Source organism: Diplotaxodon limnothrissa, linkage group LG2 (assembly GCF_057381915.1).
Source record: "Diplotaxodon limnothrissa isolate DT_005_m linkage group LG2, D_limnothrissa_male_GT1.1, whole genome shotgun sequence".
Taxonomy (NCBI): Eukaryota; Metazoa; Chordata; class Actinopteri; order Cichliformes; family Cichlidae; genus Diplotaxodon; species Diplotaxodon limnothrissa.
Genome location: NC_140597.1, coordinates 23,831,406 through 23,848,537, shown reverse-complemented (window position 1 = coordinate 23,848,537; position 17,132 = coordinate 23,831,406). Strand labels below are relative to the sequence as shown.

General features: G+C 40.3%; 2 protein-coding genes and 1 non-coding gene across 3 annotated transcripts; 1 reads left to right on the top strand and 2 right to left on the bottom strand.

Moving 5' to 3' along the window:
• Positions 1-286: 286 nt before the first annotated feature.
• On the top strand, positions 287-3,820 carry mospd1 (motile sperm domain containing 1). The gene is made up of 6 exons (XM_085368562.1): positions 287-377; positions 1,748-2,030; positions 2,139-2,214; positions 2,303-2,523; positions 2,862-3,023; positions 3,143-3,820. Exons 2-6 carry the CDS (start codon positions 1,877-1,879, stop codon positions 3,172-3,174), a joined length of 645 nt encoding a protein of 214 aa, XP_085224688.1. The 5' UTR covers positions 287-377; positions 1,748-1,876; the 3' UTR covers positions 3,175-3,820.
• A 3,011-nt stretch (positions 3,821-6,831) lies between these two features.
• Positions 6,832-15,340, bottom strand: pabir2 (PABIR family member 2). The gene is made up of 11 exons (XM_085368553.1): positions 14,624-15,340; positions 14,350-14,518; positions 14,153-14,231; positions 14,004-14,057; positions 13,439-13,482; positions 13,284-13,338; positions 12,899-13,000; positions 11,881-11,966; positions 11,649-11,713; positions 8,906-9,002; positions 6,832-8,477 (listed from the first exon to the last, which is right to left on the bottom strand). Exons 2-11 carry the CDS (start codon positions 14,472-14,474, stop codon positions 8,339-8,341), a joined length of 846 nt encoding a protein of 281 aa, XP_085224679.1. The 5' UTR covers positions 14,475-14,518; positions 14,624-15,340; the 3' UTR covers positions 6,832-8,338.
• LOC146638441 (small nucleolar RNA U109) lies at positions 13,074-13,230 on the bottom strand. Its single transcript, XR_014906961.1, has one exon. It is a non-coding gene; the product is annotated as a small nucleolar RNA U109 (small nucleolar RNA).
• Positions 15,341-17,132: the final 1,792 nt, after the last annotated feature.

Below are 17,132 nucleotides of genomic sequence, written 5' to 3'. Positions count from 1 at the left end.
CGTTATATGCTAAAGAAAACAATTTATTGCACTAGGAAAGTGTGAGTATACTTTACATCTGAGCACATTTTTTTCACAGCAGTTGTGTTGTCAAAGCATTCTGCAAATATAATTAAATTATGCCTGGGGGATAAAGTTTTCTGTGCTCCGATCCAAACGTTGTGAAATAGTAATAAACACGTTAGCCCGCGTGCTGGGAGAACATTTACGTTCTCACGTACTCGTCTTCTGCCATCCCAGCATGCACCGCGAGGTCTGCAGTACAATTATTCACAAAGAAAAAAAAGGCTTGAGGAGCAACAACAACAGGGTGGGAGCAGAAGCACAGATCTCGTTTACAGCTCCAACGTTTCACGAACCCGTGTGCTGACAACAAGGTAAAGTTTCACTCTGACTTGCTATTGAAATTAAATAAATCTGCGCTTTGCTTTCTGAAATGACACTGCGTGTAGACAACGTTTAAGAGGCAATTTGCTATCAGCTGGGTTTTCTTAGCCGGCTAACGCTAGCCATCAGTATTGAACACCGTTAGCATTACAGTGAAAATATGTGTTATTACACGAGCAGATAAAGAACATGTTATACCATCGGTATTACTTAATAATAGGCACCGTATTAATTTAAAATCACAGTTGTTATAGATTTATGTCAAATATTCAACGAAAAACCTATTTCTGGTGTTTGTTTACGTTGTTACCTGTGCTTTAAAGACAGTTTTGAGTTTATATACACTAACGAAATGCTAAAGAAATCTAGATAACTTAATAACATATCATATCTCATATACTGAAAGTGACTTCGTAGCATCGTGCTTCAAATGTAGTGATTTTATTGTGTTTTTCTGACGTGGAGCAAACTATACGTAGAAAATAAAAAGTGTTACGACACCACAGGTCTCGCTCCTCGAGTTCTTCCGTTACCATGTAAACACAAAGGGCCACGTGACCAGGCACATGGAGTTCACTTTAACTTTGTTTGCCTTTAATAAAAAGTTGTACCAATGAAATTGCCTTAGCTTTCTCGCTTATCATTAAGGTCTGAGTTTTGTTTCAAGTATTTGCCTTTAAAAATACACGTAGCGTTAAAATATAGCACGTGTAGGATTATCAGTATATAACAAAACCTTGCTGTGCTCAAGTTTTAAAGACATGGGTTTAGGTGGTTTAGAAAAGGTTTATCAATGTAAATATCTTATTACACTGTTAAATTAAAAAAAAAACAGACTAAACTAAAACATTTAGATGAGTCTAACATTTTCATTTTTTTAATCACGTAAGTGATATAATAATATTTTTTGCTTTAAATACAGAGTATTTAAAAACAGAGTAAATCTAGAATCTAATTAAGTTATAAGTGTTTAAATGTACTTTTAAATATACTAGAATATCATAATAAAATTAAGGCTATGGGGGTGGGTTAACATTTGTTGGCGGGGGATGGCTTCACTCTTTGTTATGCAGTGGGGGTGTGGAAACAGAGGGTGTGAACCCACAGAGGTGGGGGAGAAGCTAAACAGACAAAGCATCCAAGAGGTGGGCAGAAACTTGCCTTTGAGTCACTAAAGTAAACAAACAGGCACAGTAAAGTGTAAGGTAACTAGAAGCTATAGGAGATATATGAAAAAAATGAAAGAAATGTATTACCACTACACTATTACTAACCTATTAGAGTTTCATAAAATGTAAAAGAGTGACAGGCTGTTGCCTCTTGGCGTATTTTGCGTTTCATCACTTGTGTTTCTTCACAGTATCATGTCATGGCCCTAAGGAGCTGAGAGTGGGAAGTGCTGTTCACCTGAAGGGAGCTCACAAAGCTTGAGAGTTGCTAGAGAAGAGTTGGCGGGGCCTGGGCAGAGGGTAGAGCTCAGCGGGAGCCAATGCAGCAGCAGCATCGACCGCCAGAGCTGGTGGGAGGAAGCCTTCCCGTGTTCGTGTTCCCCAATGAGCTCGTCTTCTATGCCGATGATCAGTCGTCTCACAAACAGGTGCTCACGCTCTACAATCCCTATGAGTTCGCCCTCAAGTTTAAAGGTCAGTGAGCAGATCGAAACAACATCTCTGTGTTTACGTATAATTGTTATGTTCATTTTTCATCTCCAATCACATGGCTACGTTGTGTATTGTTTTCTTCGTTGTCAGTGCTGTGCACAGCGCCAAACAAGTACACCGTGGTGGATGCAACTGGAGCCGTCAAGCCTCAGTGTTGCGTTGATATGTGAGTTAGTTCACACTTTGGTGAACCTAAACTAGCAGATTGATTAATTTATTGCTATCTGTACAGCTAACTTTCTGCATCCACGCAGAGTAATCCGACACCGAGATGTGCGCGCGTGCCATTATGGGGTCTACGACAAGTTCCGGCTGCAGGTGTCAGAGCAGAGTCAGCGGAAAGCTCTGGGCCGCAAAGAGGTGACGGCCACTCTCCGTCCCTCTGCCTCACAGGACCCGCCTAGCCCCCGGCCCCAAGATGAGGAACGCCGAATTGCTGACAGCGAGTTTTTTGAACAGACTGCATTCCAGACAGGTAGGAAAAAGAGGGGAAATCGCTGCTGTGTGAAACTGCCTCTAGATGGAGCCAAATTATCACAAAATTCAATTGGTGAGCATTTCAAATGATATCGCTTATTCTAATTTTATTATTGTTCTTCCAACCCTGTGTTGCTTTGTTTTAAATAATATTCTTAATTATACCCACATTAATTTAGTGCCACATAATCTGCTGTATATTGCTATTGGGTCCCCCTTCAGACTTAAATGGAAGCAGTTTAAGTTAGTTTGGTAAATTACCAGGCTTTTTCTGAGTTACACAAGTGATTGCACTCAATCTAAGTGTGTTTATTTGTGTGTATGTGACACTTGCAGAGAGCCGTCCTGTTGCTGGAGGACCCAGTCTGTTGACAGTACTGCTTGGGCTGGTGTGTATGGCCGCCCTGATGCTCCCGACACTTGGGGAGCAAGAATCTACTGTGCCTGTCTACCTCCACTTAAGTGTTAACAAGAAACTTGTAGCTGCTTATGTTCTCGGTGAGTAAAAACAGAAGGAAGTTGCATGTTCCATTCTGAAGTGAGAACCAGGCTGTTTGTTTTGACAAAGCGTGTGATGAAATTTATAATACCCGGTGTTATTTCTTGTCATATTTTAGGGCTTCTTACAATGGTCATTCTACGCACATGAAGTGCCGTGAGCCGAAAGGAGGGAAGAAAAGAAACAGAAACATGAAGAGAATGTTCTCCCACCAGAGGCACTACTACGAGTAAAAAAAAAGTAGAGCTGACAGCAGGGGAACAGGGGTACTTATTCGATTACCTCATCCTCTGAAAAATACATTTTAGCATACTTGTTTTCAAATCTACACATTTGTGTTAATACATACACGGAACTAAAGTGACGTAAATGGGAAGAGCTGTCGTGTGTAAGGTCAGAGTGAGGGGAGCTGTCCCTGAGATAAAGGGCCTGTGAAGAAGCGTGAGGCCATTTGCTGTTGTTTGGCCTCACATATTGTCTGTAACTCTGTTGCCATTATGTGAAAGAAAGTGGTCATTTCAGTGTGAAGGAATCAACATGCAAACGCGGTACTTGTATATAAAGCCATTAAAGTTTTGTTACCTGTTACCATTATTAAATTGATGTTTTTTTAAAGCTTTTTAGAGTAGACTGAAGACTAAATGCCGTTCCTTGCATGTGTGGATACTTTGTATGAGTGGGCTTTAAGTTTGTTAGCAGTAAGATACTTCTACCTGTCACCAAAGGAGGGATCTCCTCTTGAAAGAAGAATGGTTCGCTTGCCATGCTTTATCAAATGTTTAATAAAGTCTCAATACAGCTGTAGTGTGTCATGTTCAAAGATAGATTCTGTTTTATTTTTTACACATTACATGTTGTGTCAGGAAAGCACACGGCACAGAACAGGACAATAAAGCTCCTGTTAGCTTTGCAATGATGGTGCCTGAAAATAATCCAGCGGTCTCCCTCGGGGAAGGGGTGTCATCTCAAAGCAACATGATGTGCAGCTGCTTGGGAACCAGTTGCCTCTAAAGCTGTAAATAAGGCAGAGAAATAACACTGAAGAAATTATACAGAGAGGGACGTGACACTCAAGAGAATGCTGAACTGAAATCTGTGGAAGCATTTTCCAGCAGCGAAGATGGAGGATACGCATGCACAGGGTTGTCTGATGGCATGCAAGACATTATGCACACATTGTTCTATGAAGTATTAAGATATTAATAAAAGTAAAGTACTATGAAATTACATAAATATTAACAAAACACAGCTAAATACAACCAGGAGTGAGAACGGTGTAAAGGACTATTATAAAGTTGGTGCATCCAGTAACCTACGTTTTTTTCTAGTACAGTCATTTCTCCACAGTCATCATCCCCACGTGGACACATGTTAACAGCACAAATACTTATTTCAACTTGTGTTTTTAATCACATTTAAGGAAGAATATTTTAAGCCACCCAAAGCGTCTGTGAATATTTCAGCTTGGACACCACTATCTAAAGTGTCCCGACAAAAACGAAAAGAACAAAAATGAACTATGATTGACTGATTATTGAGGGACTGTCTTGAAAACAAAGTTCAGTGACTCAAACTTGATCCACCAAAGCAAAAGTTTCAGGTGTAATTAGGGAGCATGCAAACTTTCACTGTTACATCGACAGTTTTAATGAGCAGCACCTGTGCAAAGTTTGCTGTGTGTGTACATCTCTCTGATTCCTGTCAGGATGGCCTGGACCATGTGATCTCTGATGGAGCGTTACACAATGGCCTGGCTTTATGTTGCTGTGTGAGTGGCAGGGATTCAATTCAAAGTGGCCTTTCTAACATCAGTGGAAAGTTTATTCAAAATCTGAGATGCAGTGATCAGAAGGACTCTGAGAACTCTCACCACTTCCTGCAGAGCCAGCAGCGTGGAGCCCTGTGTTTTATAATTTTTACTTCAAGCCATTCAAACAAAACTGAGATACTGAAACATAGTTTAACTGGTACAAACTCCTTCTCAAAACTGACTCACTGAAACTTCAAGTATATCTGGGCTTGAAACATAACGTAATAAACATAATTTGAAAGAAAATCTGCAAATTACTACAGGATATGGATGGACCTTGGATATTTTGTTTCAGCTTCTTATTCATCAAAATTTTGCAGTTTGAACTCCCAAAACCTTCGAAGAGAAACAAAACAGATTTCATCTCAGCATTTATGCTTCCCTTTAAAAAGCCTGGAGGGGAATCCCAGCATGTATCCTGTAAACAACACAGCACAATCATAATGCCTCAAATAATAAATAGATTAATTACTAGGAAATTACCTGTTGCCATCTTTTCTTAGTTAATAATTTTCAGAGAGTTCGATCTTATTCTAATAAACAAACATTTACATATAATAATAACAATATATTAATAATGATACTATTATCACAACTGCAGATATTGACTTTAGGTTGTGCACATTGTTACCATGTGGTACAACAAGCATCAGCATGAAAAAAACTGAAGTGCATTAAAATAAAATGAGAGATCCCATCCTGCAGAGGTCAGGCTCCTGCTGTCCTTTTCTCTGCCCACACTCACGCAGGCTCTGCCCCCTCTAGCCTGCAGATGTCACTGTTGAGGCATTTTGAGCTCAATTTTGATAAATGTCCCTGCAACTATTAGGCTACATAATTATAGGTTGGCTAAAAACAGTTGGGCAATGTTTTTGGCACACTTTGGGCCCCTTACTACCAACTAACTATCGTTACAACTATGAACTCCTTTGTATACCAAAGTATTCTAGAGTCAATCTGTCTGACAGGTAAAGCTTGGCTGAAAGTGGGTCATGCACCAGGAAAATGATCCTAAGTATAGCAGCAGTGAGACTTGCACTACATTCCCAAAAGTATTCACTCACCCATCCAAATCACTGAATTGTGAGTGAATTCAGGGTTCCAATCACTTCCATGGACATTTCCATGACTGTTCCACAGTCAACTGTTAGTGGTATAAGTGGAAGCAACTGGGAACAACAGCAACAGTAGAATCACAGAGTGGTGTCAGTGGATGCTGAGGCACACAGCCTCCTCGTCCAACATCAGTGTCCTCAAAAACGCGAAGCACTTTGAACTGTTTTGAAAAGTGCTATATAAATAGTTTATTTTTAAATGTGCTTCTGGGAGAATGGTAAAACATTTCCATAAACTCAGTCCTAAAGAGTTGAAGCTGTTATCACTATATCATTAAATCCTATGGATTAAGAATCAGATGTCACTCAAGTTCATATGTGAAGGTAGACGAGTGAATACTTTTAGCAATATTGTTTACTTCTAGAAGAACTGGTAACACTGTTGTGCTCCTTGATGCATCCGCATTTAATTTGTATGTTTTGGTTTATGAAGTACTAAAACTGAGAAAAATCAATAATTGACTCCAAAAAAAAAAAAAAAGTAGTAAAAATAAATGCACGAAATGTCCTATAAAAATACTGGTACCATAATTGATGAAATGTGAAACTTGCTATTCAGATTAAACTTCTCCATTTCCATATAATGTTTGTTTTCCTATATTTATCGTTTCCCATTTTCCCCATGCATTATTTTTATATGGATTTTTAAATATATCCAGTGCATTTGATTGGATATTTCTTTAATTCATTCCTTATTTTTTTCTGGATTTTTGGCAGTCATAAACTGAGAAAAACCCCACAAACTCCAATTTCCGTTGGACTAATATTTCGGGAATTTATTTTTATTTTGGTAGTTTTGGTCTTCCATATACGAGCGCTAATACAGAAGAAAACACTGATACAAAAGCATAATGAAATAATTTATTTACTCCTGATGTCCGCTACAATAGCAGTCACAAAAGACGAGCAGATTACAGCCTCTATTACAGACATACAGTATAGCATATCATTTGCTAAGTTCATGCCCTGAACACTTCATAAAATGAGCAGAAGAGAAAAAAAAAAAAAAAAAAAAAACGCATCGTGAAGGGAACAAAAACAAAGCAGAAACCCCCAACATTTTCCTATTTGTATTTAAAAAACAAAACAAAAAAAAAAACAAACCCATTCAGTAAGTGAACTGCAACCACACTTGTTTAAATTAAAAGGGCACACTTCCATAAAATGATTTACAATCACTTCCTTTTTGTACCGGTACATAAACATTTAAGGTTACAGAGCCATAGAGGGGTTCGGAAGTATCGAGTTATACGGATGGATATGAACACTGGGGTCAGGACAAATGAAACCAAATTTAGGTGCAAATATCACAGTGCAGGCTTTAACCTCTACATATTGTAGTCAGACTTTTTTCTTCTTCAAATTTAGTTGTTTCCTGCTTAAGACTCACACAGGCTGAAACACTACAGGACCAAGCATCCTGTGCAATATGTGTTGGAGAAAAAAAAAGAAAAAAGTGTAACCACAGCAGAAAGAGCAGTCTCTTTACTCACAATGTGATGGTGCTGTTTTTTTGCCTCGTGTTCCAGCAGTCACTTGATTTGGTGTAAATGACAGCACAGATGGCTTACTGCAGATAGAACGAATCCAATTTTATAACAAATGTGTTGTCCATAAATAAGAACACTTTGCCAGAAGGAACAAGGGGAAAAAAGAAGTCAGATTTTCATACTTTTATCCACAAAAATCATCCTGGTAAGAACACAGGAACTTTTAGTGTTGAGACTACCAGGAATGATCATGATTTACCACTTGCTCAGAATTACCAATTAAAGTAGCAGCAAATCATTTTTTTGGAGCTGGAGGGAAGAAAAAAAAAAAAAATGCAAACACCACAGTTCACAGCCTATACCATAAAAATATTTAGAATATCTGCTCAGGCAGCAGGAAAACAATAAGTTAAATCTTTTCTTACAAAATCTGCAGACTGTGCACACACCAAGGCCAGTGGGCCAGACATTTTCCAGCACAAAAACAGGGAAATGCACACATCCAAGTAGTCTTTATATGTCCAGTGCTCAATGTCTCTCTCTCTGGTGAGGGGAACTGGCAGGACAGATTTATACAACAGCCACTTATTAGTATCCCTACGAAGGCTGGCACCATCCAAGATCAATTAGCAGCTGGTGCGCGCAGCGACTTCCCTCAGTCCTAGTTTTACTAGGATTACCTCTTACACAAATACATCCATGGCTGTAGTCTCCTTAAAATCGAGACCCTCCATAAAAGATAGCCATAAAAACAGCCAGTCAGAAGAAAGTGTGGGGGAAAACTCCACTTGAAGGAAATGTAGTTGGCGATGTGAAGGGTCTGAAAAGGAAACCAGTTCCCTGGAGAGAAGTCTTTTCCACTCTTCTTCCCCCCCCCCATAGTCTTAGATATCCCATGCTCATTTGGGAGACAAATCCTGGAGAGAAGCAAAGGGTGAGTTGCTGGACGAGGAAGGAGACACTCCCTCCATTTTGCCTGGCGAGTCGGTGGAGGAGCCCACGCTGCTGAGGCTTCCATCCAGTAAATCTGGAGAGTGACTGAGAGGGAAGAAAAAGGTAGTCTTCAGAAAAGTTTGCATAACTAATTCACCCTGAATGAATGCACTGCTCAAAATCTCAAATGTCAGCACTCACACTGACTCAACTTTGAGACAGAATCGCCCCAGAATCAATATACTTCGATTTCTATGGAAGTAAATAGTTCTTAAATAAAACTGTAAAACTGCTGCCAGTGAGGTGACTGACATTTGATTCCGATCAGAATCAACAAGGCTCAATAAAATCCCCTATTAATTACTCAAATCCTCTTCATGTAGGGGTTTCCTTGTTTTTCCATTTACGAGATGGTGACTAGTAATCAAGTTTGGCTTTTACAGCCAGTGTGTCTGCCTACTTGCCTCAGCACTCAAAAGCTCATCCTTATCGAAGCAGCTTCTTATTTGTTGATGGGCCTGAGAGTTACTTACCAGGAGCTGAGATCTGACAGGTTGGAGACATCCGAGGACAGCATGGTGGTGGTGCCCTGGAAGAGCCTCTTGGGTTGACTCTCCGTTTCCATCTCACCTGCAGAGTAAAAGGCGTCCAACATTTAGAAATTGACACATGAGCTGTGCGACTATTCACAAAAGAGCCAGGCAGATGAACAGGCAAAGTTTACACTTGGTGAACTTTTACCTAGTCACATCCATACTGATTAACAGCACGTTCAATCTGCAGCGTGGCAGTGTTTTGTCAACAGAGGACCACAAAGTACACATGCACACACCAACACACCCAAAATCAAAACAAATGTCATGTTTAATGATTAAGGATTCAAATGTGAACCTCTCAGAATTTGCATATTGCAATAGGTTTACTCTACTTTACCCGTCTGTGTGTATACACAGGCACACATTTACTGGCTACAATGGCAGCAGCAACAACCAGCCTGAGCCGGTTGTGACACTCGTTACCCTCTCATATAATGTTATTTCAGTTCAAAACAATGAGGTTAGAATGATTTAATATTCTCACACTGATTTACTCCATTTAGAAATAACATGCAGTCAGTTTGTTGACTGAAGAGCAGGTTCATTTCAGATGACTCAGACTGAGACTGAGTTGAGACTGCTCGTCAGACATGTAACCAAACCGAGTTGTGTGGCATTAACATTTAGTGTCCAGATCACAAGTCAAATGTTTTTCTTCCAAGAATCTTTATTTCCATGAACCATTATAGATACTGTTTAACCACAGATATGGCACAAGCACAACATCATCAAGTCTGTTTGGAAAATATTTTGAATCTCATGTAGAACATCGGCTGGCATGTCTAGCCCTATTGGGCTGTTCGCTATAACGAGATACATCAGACGAAACATCTATCGTTTCATGTTACGCTATTGTTTGTTTCGTGGTATCGCAAAATAAACTGTTGACAGCAAAGTTTTTTCATTGTTTTGATGGTAACTGTAGAATTTCTTGAAGTTCTCTCTTTCTCTTATATTTAATATAACCACACTACAGATGGACAAGTGGCTGTTTTTAAGCGTTGTCATTAGCAACAACAACAACAACAACGGTAAAATCATTGCGTGGCTCCGCCGTCCGCTTGCTTATTTCCCCACATAAACCTTTCATAATTAAGTTGAAGATCCTGTTCAGATTTTTCAAAATAAACTGAATCACACAAAAGAGCCGTCAGGTACTAAAAAATAAACCTTAGAACAGGCGTTTCCCTGCTGCACGCCGTGTAATAAATACTCAATGAAAATTGCGGCCGTGCCTCGACTCCAGGTACACCGCGCTCAGCTGAAAACACTTTAACCAAGCCGAGTTGCCCGAGATTCACAGAATTTACAGAAAATGTAAAAATGTATTTAGTTGTCAGGAGGATGATAAATGTCTCATATATCGGGATATGAGATTTTGGTCATATCGCACAGCCCTACCAGCCTAACAAGCATTTCCTGCACCACAGCGCTTAATAAATTAACTTCATCAATATAAAGACCACCGAAGACTCATTTCCACAACATTTGTCCTGTAGTCTAAGAACAGTGATGATTAACAGAAATATGCATGTCATACCATTTAAAATGTATTAAATTCTTAGATGTCCGACATTTCTTTACAAATATATTCTTCATTAGAATCAAAGCTTCAAGGCCGACATGTTGAACAGATGGCTTCTGACTACGGTCGTGCTGATGGACGATAACATCAGAGCTCACCAATCAAGACGACTTTCACCTCATTTCCCCTTTGATGCATTAAATTAAATATTATCCGATTCAAGTTTTAAGTTGCATGTTCACATCCACATCCCTCCCATAACCAACACTTTCGAAACATATGTCCGAGGGCACACAGGTTCATGCCCAGACTTTCAAATTGATCATCATTATATGACAGAAGACTAACAGGATACTTCTGACTGCATGATGGTTTAGAAACTGGAACTTAATGAGCCCACTCACCAGTTTTTTGCTTTTTGGGGAATTTTTTGGCACATTGTGCTTTATAAAGGGTGGATAGTGCTGCCATAATGGAGGGACTATAGATCAAATCATCCAACCCTAGTTCCAACCATAAAAGAAATCTACATCATGATCAGAAAACCTTTTTAACCCTTCGCTGTGACCTTTCAGAGTAATCTCACGTAGACTGAATGGTGTGGAAGGTCACAGCCTATTGAGTTAAAACCAGTTTCTGGTTATGATGTAGATTTCCTAAATAAGTCTAAATCAGGCATTAATCACTGGATGTGAGCACCAGTCTCTCAAGTCAAAACAGATGAACACCTTGGCCATGATTAACTCCTCTCTCAGCAAGGTGTTGTAAAATAAAGTGGCCCCTGATCCCACAGCGAGAACAATGTGCAGAGGTTACACCAGACAAGTCAGAGGACTGACGCCTAAACCCTAAAAACATAAAGTAAAATATGCTTAAGGTAGCTAAAGTTTGTTTTAGGACGCCACCAGCAAACTGATGCGATTATAGCTCATCTCTTTTGAGTGGGAGGTCAATCTCATAATCTCCGTGTAAACACAGAGGGTCAGAGGTTACAAATGCCAGGATGTACATGCACTCAAATCGGCTTCCAAAACAGAGAGCAGAGGTAGGTCTGATTGCAACACACTCAGAGGGAGTGTGCCTGTTTGCTGCTGCGTTAATGTGCAAAGCCTCCCTTACACAGAGCATTGAAAGCATGTCTAAAGCACGACTCACCTTTGCGTTTTATTGGACCGAGTATGCTGGCTCTGATGCAGTTGATCGGACTTTGACTCCGTCGACTGAACAAGACAGAAAACAGGAACAATTAAAATCAATACATTTGGAAATACAGCAACAAACTGTGGGCATGAGCTGAAGTTGCAAACATAATTGTGCAAAGTTTGTAACTGACAGATTTTAACTCTTTAACTTTAAGCTGTGACAGCTCAAAAGAATTTGTACTCACCCAAATCGCCGTGTTGGGCTGGGTATTGGGCTGGGAGTGAGACCATTGCTGCTCACCAGAATTTGTAGTGAAGGAGAGAAACACTGCTGCTTGTAGGAGGGGGAGAGCAGAAAACATAGATAACGCATTAGATAAATCTGCAACTGATAACATTCAAGTGGTGAAAAATTACTGCTTAATCGTCACCAACTTCAGACTGCTCCAAATACTCAGTTTTAGATGGTTTTACATGGTCACCTCAGGAGGGGGGACAAATGAAGGAAGAGGAGCAAGAATTGTTTGTTTCAGACCACGGAGACATTAAAGTGTAGTGCTAATATAAAAATCTGAATTGTTTTGTGGAGCTGGAAAAAAAGCCGAATGAATCTCTTAAGAGAAAATGTTGCATCTTGGAGCTGCAGCAAACTAGAAGCCTTTTTTCACTAGTACCTAATTTGGCTCGACTTTGGTTGGTTTCCACTACAAGCCGGTAACACCTGATGTGCATGAGGATGTTAAAGCAATGCAGCCCAAAGTCCCCTGAAGTCATGTGTATGAGACATGAACACCACAGCATGTTGAGGCGATGGTCTGCCGCTCGGTCTACAGCTTTTTGCCAGACTCTGGGATCACGGTGTTTTTTTTCTGGCCATCACGCTCGTTGCTGGGTTTAAAAGAGGGACGTTTTGATTTTCACGAAGGAGACCCTCTCATGACTCATCAAGTGATGCCACTGACTAGCCAATCTGTGAATGCAGTCTGCTGGCGTCACATTTCCAGATCGCATCGGCTCTTTTTACCAGGCACTACCGCATAATGGAAAACCTACAAACGGAGTTGAGCTGTGCTGAGCCAAACAGGTACTAGTGGAAAAAGGCTAAAGGCCTAAGAAGCTCCTGCTTCACTGCAGCCAACTGTTCCCTGTAGGCTGCACATAATTAAATTATTAGTCAACTGGGTTATAGTAAGTAACTAGATCTAGTTAATGAAACTATAATGCGATAACTGTGACTCTAACCACAGTTAATGTCAGATGTACCTTTTTTCCTATTCCTCTTGTTGGGGACGGGGCTGGAGACACAGGCACAAAGTCGATTCGCTTTGGAGATGAAGATACAGGCTTTTCCAAATCATTGTCACTCTAAAAAACATTAAAGATTTCACAGTTCACCGTGTGTTTACAGCATCCTTTAGTCCAATAGTAACATCACTGCAAGTGTGGGAGTATTATACTACCAACTCAGCCTGACCTTTAGAGACTGGTGGCCCTGTTAACTCCCAGTTATTTCAGCGTTACTCTAGCATGTTTCTACTTGTCCTCTCTATAGTAACAAAGAGAGACCAAGAAAGGCCAGGGGCCAAAACATGCAAAACTGCCCGTCAGCAGAACATAATCAGCAACATATATGGGACAGAGTTTTTACCAGACTAAGGCTTTCCTCCCAAGAATGGCTCATCTGCATAGCAGCTTGAACTTCCCTGAGTGCACAACAACAATCAGAACATGGAGTCATCAGCCTGTCACCAACAACACAGCAGATCTCCTCATTCAAACACTGTGTATAAATGGATAGCTTACCGTTCATGTGCAGTTTCTCTGTTCATCACATCTATGCCCTCTTCCTGCAAGAGAACAAAAGAGACCCAAAGGTTTAAAAAATAAATAAATAAATTTAAAAAAAATCACATTAGCTACCATCACATCATTTTAACTTTTCTGAGTTATGTTCTTTAAAGTGGACCCATTACATTTTCCCCCTGGATAAAAATGATATGTACTCTTATTAAAATATTATTAAATATGGCAGAGAGAGAGAAAGACATCTTTTTTTGATGGGGGTCAAGAAGAAGCGCTTCAGTTCACAGTACAAGATTAACAAGCCCATTTCAGGCTCAGTCTTATCTCAGATGCTACAACTGAACCACTCCCCACCACCAACATCCATGTGTTTTCTTATGGAAATCAAGACTTGCTCTGCAGGAGTGTGATACTAAGAGTTGATTGGCTTGTTAAGATCAAGGACCCTGTGAATGCCTAAAGAGGTTGCTCTTGCATGTCTCTTACTACAGCCGACGTAGACATTGGTCTGAAGAGCTCAACTTCCACAGGAATTACTTTTACTGCAACCACCTCAATTCCTTACTTGTTTAATTTGATGAAGTCTGGTACTCGGGACCCGAATGGGCGATGAAGGAACCTGTAAGAGGAGGACATGGCTGATAATGAGTAAACACTCATTACAGTAACTCAGGCATCTCAATCAAGTTAGAATATGTTTATGAACCACTATACCATGTTGGGCCTGTTCACAACTGTAGTGCTATTTCTCCGGCACCGTAGGACCTCCTTCTGGAACACCTGGGAGTTATCACTGCAAAGACGAATTATGAACGCCTTTAACCATCATGTCAATGCAAATGAACTTATTTCAATATGTGAATAAGGAAAGAGTTTTAACTTTGCAGTAAATTAAAGTCAGATTGCCCTACCTTAATCCATTTATCATGGGTGCACTGTTGGATCTTCTCAGGTGTCCATCACTTGGAAGTATGGAAGCTGGGATTTCCAGATCCAGTTCCATCTTTTCTTGTGGCATGACTCCTGAGCTGTTCATTTCGCTAAACAACGCTTCACCACCACCCCTCACCGATTCAGCAACTTAAAATGGCGAACCGACTCAGTAAAGTTACATTACTGATCTTCAACCTGTGCAAACTTTACATGTTCTTGAAGCAATATGAGTAAACAGGCAGTTGAGCTCACCTAAGACAAGCCAACACAGTGTAGGTAACTCTCGGCAATCTGCAAGGCCCCGTGCCCAGGGTGACTCCGGTGCTGAAGCAAACTAACGCTGTATATGTACCATAACGGCGTCCAGTCCACAAAGCAGCCGTGTGTTCACCGAAGCTGCCCCTCATCAACCCTGTCTGTAACCGGTCACCAACTTTCCTGATGGATTGTTAGAGAGCCATGGCTATACACACCGCACAATGCCTACTAACAGTTGGTCTGCTGGTGCAAGGCAGCAGTTTGTGACGAGTGGATCCAAACTACCGCTGCATGTTAGCGCCTTAAATGAGCTAGCCGTAGTTAAACTAGCCAAATGGTCGCTCTGTCCACCAACTGAACGCTCGTCTTTCAGTCTACTACAAACGACATTAAAATAGCAGAGCTACATGTAGTGATGCTGATCAGCATACCCCGTAGCTAACACCGCACAGCTAGCTAATGGAAGCCAGTTGGCTCAGCGACAACAAGAGTCCAGCTACCTAGCCCGATAAGCTAACTAGCTAAGTTAACCACAATGCCATTTTCAGAAAGAGAGAGGCCGGGTCACCGTCTCACTTCACGTTTTGTCCATCAGCCCGACAGCTACAACTGCACGCAAGACGAATTAATCCGTGTCAGCTTGAAATATTGTCCACAGACTATCAAAAAAAGAAACGCTTCTGCTGGGCACCGCCAAGAATGAACCAGATCCCCCAGATGATCACACAAGAGCGAAAAGCTAGCAGCGAAGTTCACGCCCCTTTTTTTTAGCATTAGCAGGCCTGTCCAATAAAAGCGCTCCATTAGCCGGCGTGCTCAGGCGGAAAGTATTATGCTCCATCCGTGCGTTTGTTCCCCTCCAATTTCCATACATGCAAACGGTTTCACGGCAAGCCCCGGTATTCACCAGTTCCACAAAGAAATCAAAATTTACTCTGGCACACAAAGACGGCTAACGACGCGATAGTTTGTTAGAGACAGCTATGTTTGTCTTATTCCGGATATTGTTTATATCCTTCCTTGCGATCAAAAAAGATTAATTGAAAAAGAAAGGCATACAATTTATGAAGTATAGTCTCAATGTTTTCTGTAAGGACACTTTTTTTCAGATCTATAAAATAATTATGGCTAAAAGATTTCAGTAAGGTTTTACGGCAGTAAAATTTTACTGGAAAACAAACACCTCAACAGGTCTTGAGACAACGACAAGAGGCCCTGTACAGGATGGACTGGCCTTACTGTTTTCACGGGTTGCTTACTACCTGCAGATAACCATGTTTATTATGGTGCCAGTTTTGTGGTCATAAATGAAGTGAAGCTTGCAGTGAGGAGGCGAACTAGGCAGAGAAAAGTGGTTAATTTAAGGCTGGGTCTTGATAAGCATCATGAAACACAGCTGGTTATGGTTAAGATTAGTCTCAGTTTGAGGTAAGAGGAAACACACAGTTTCCATTAGACTTGACACATGAAATTGGAATATAATCTAGTGCCTAGAGTTAAAATAACAGAGGTGGGACCAAGTCATTGTTTTGCAAGTCTCAAGTAAGTCTCAAGTCTTTATCCTCAAGTCTCAAGTCAAGTCTCAAGTAATGTCAGGCAAGTCAGAGTCGAGTCTCAAGTCACTGGTGTAAAAGTCCAAGTAAAGTCACAAGTCTGAAATTTTGAATTTCAAGTCCTTTCGAGTCTTTTAAAAAAAACAACGAAAAAAGGCATGTTGCAGTTATATGCTAAATGTAAATATTAGACCATGTAATTTTAAAATCTGTGTTTTTCTCAACACATGACAAAATAGTGAACTTAGAAAATATACACAAATTGTGAAATTGCACCTCTTTAAAATGCAGCTCAATTAAACCTAGCTCCAAGAATACTTTTCACCGACAGTTCTGAGATAAGCTGCATGTTATTCTTGGATGCGGTTGTAGGACTGGCTTTAAAATCGCATGACAAAAATATCATACATAAATAAATGATATTTTTTTTAAAATATCATTTAAAAAAAACTGCATCACCAACGTAGCCTGGAAAACATTTGCTAGTTAGATGAAGTCAGCTATCTCATCGTAGCATATTTATATGCATATTTATAATTATACGCTTCTTGGAGTGAGTGCATACACTCATGAAGTTTAGTAACTTCCGGTCACTGCAACAAGCACAATAAACACAATAAATAAAGGAGCATAGCGCGACAATTTCTGTTCAGCGCCAGACTTGCTTGTAACCTATATCACCAATTATGTTAAGAAAAATGACGTATTAACAGAGGTGTGGACTCGAGTCACATGACTTGGACTCGAGTCAGACTCGAGTCATTAATTTTATGACTTTAGACTTGACTTGAAAAAATGTTCTAAGACTTGTGACTTGACTTGGACTTTTACACCAATGACTTGGGACTTGAATTGGACTTGAACCGGTTTACTTGAAAAGACTTGATATTTTACCCCAAATATAAAATTTAACATATAGAGATTGAAAATGTGACGTCATTCGCGGGTAG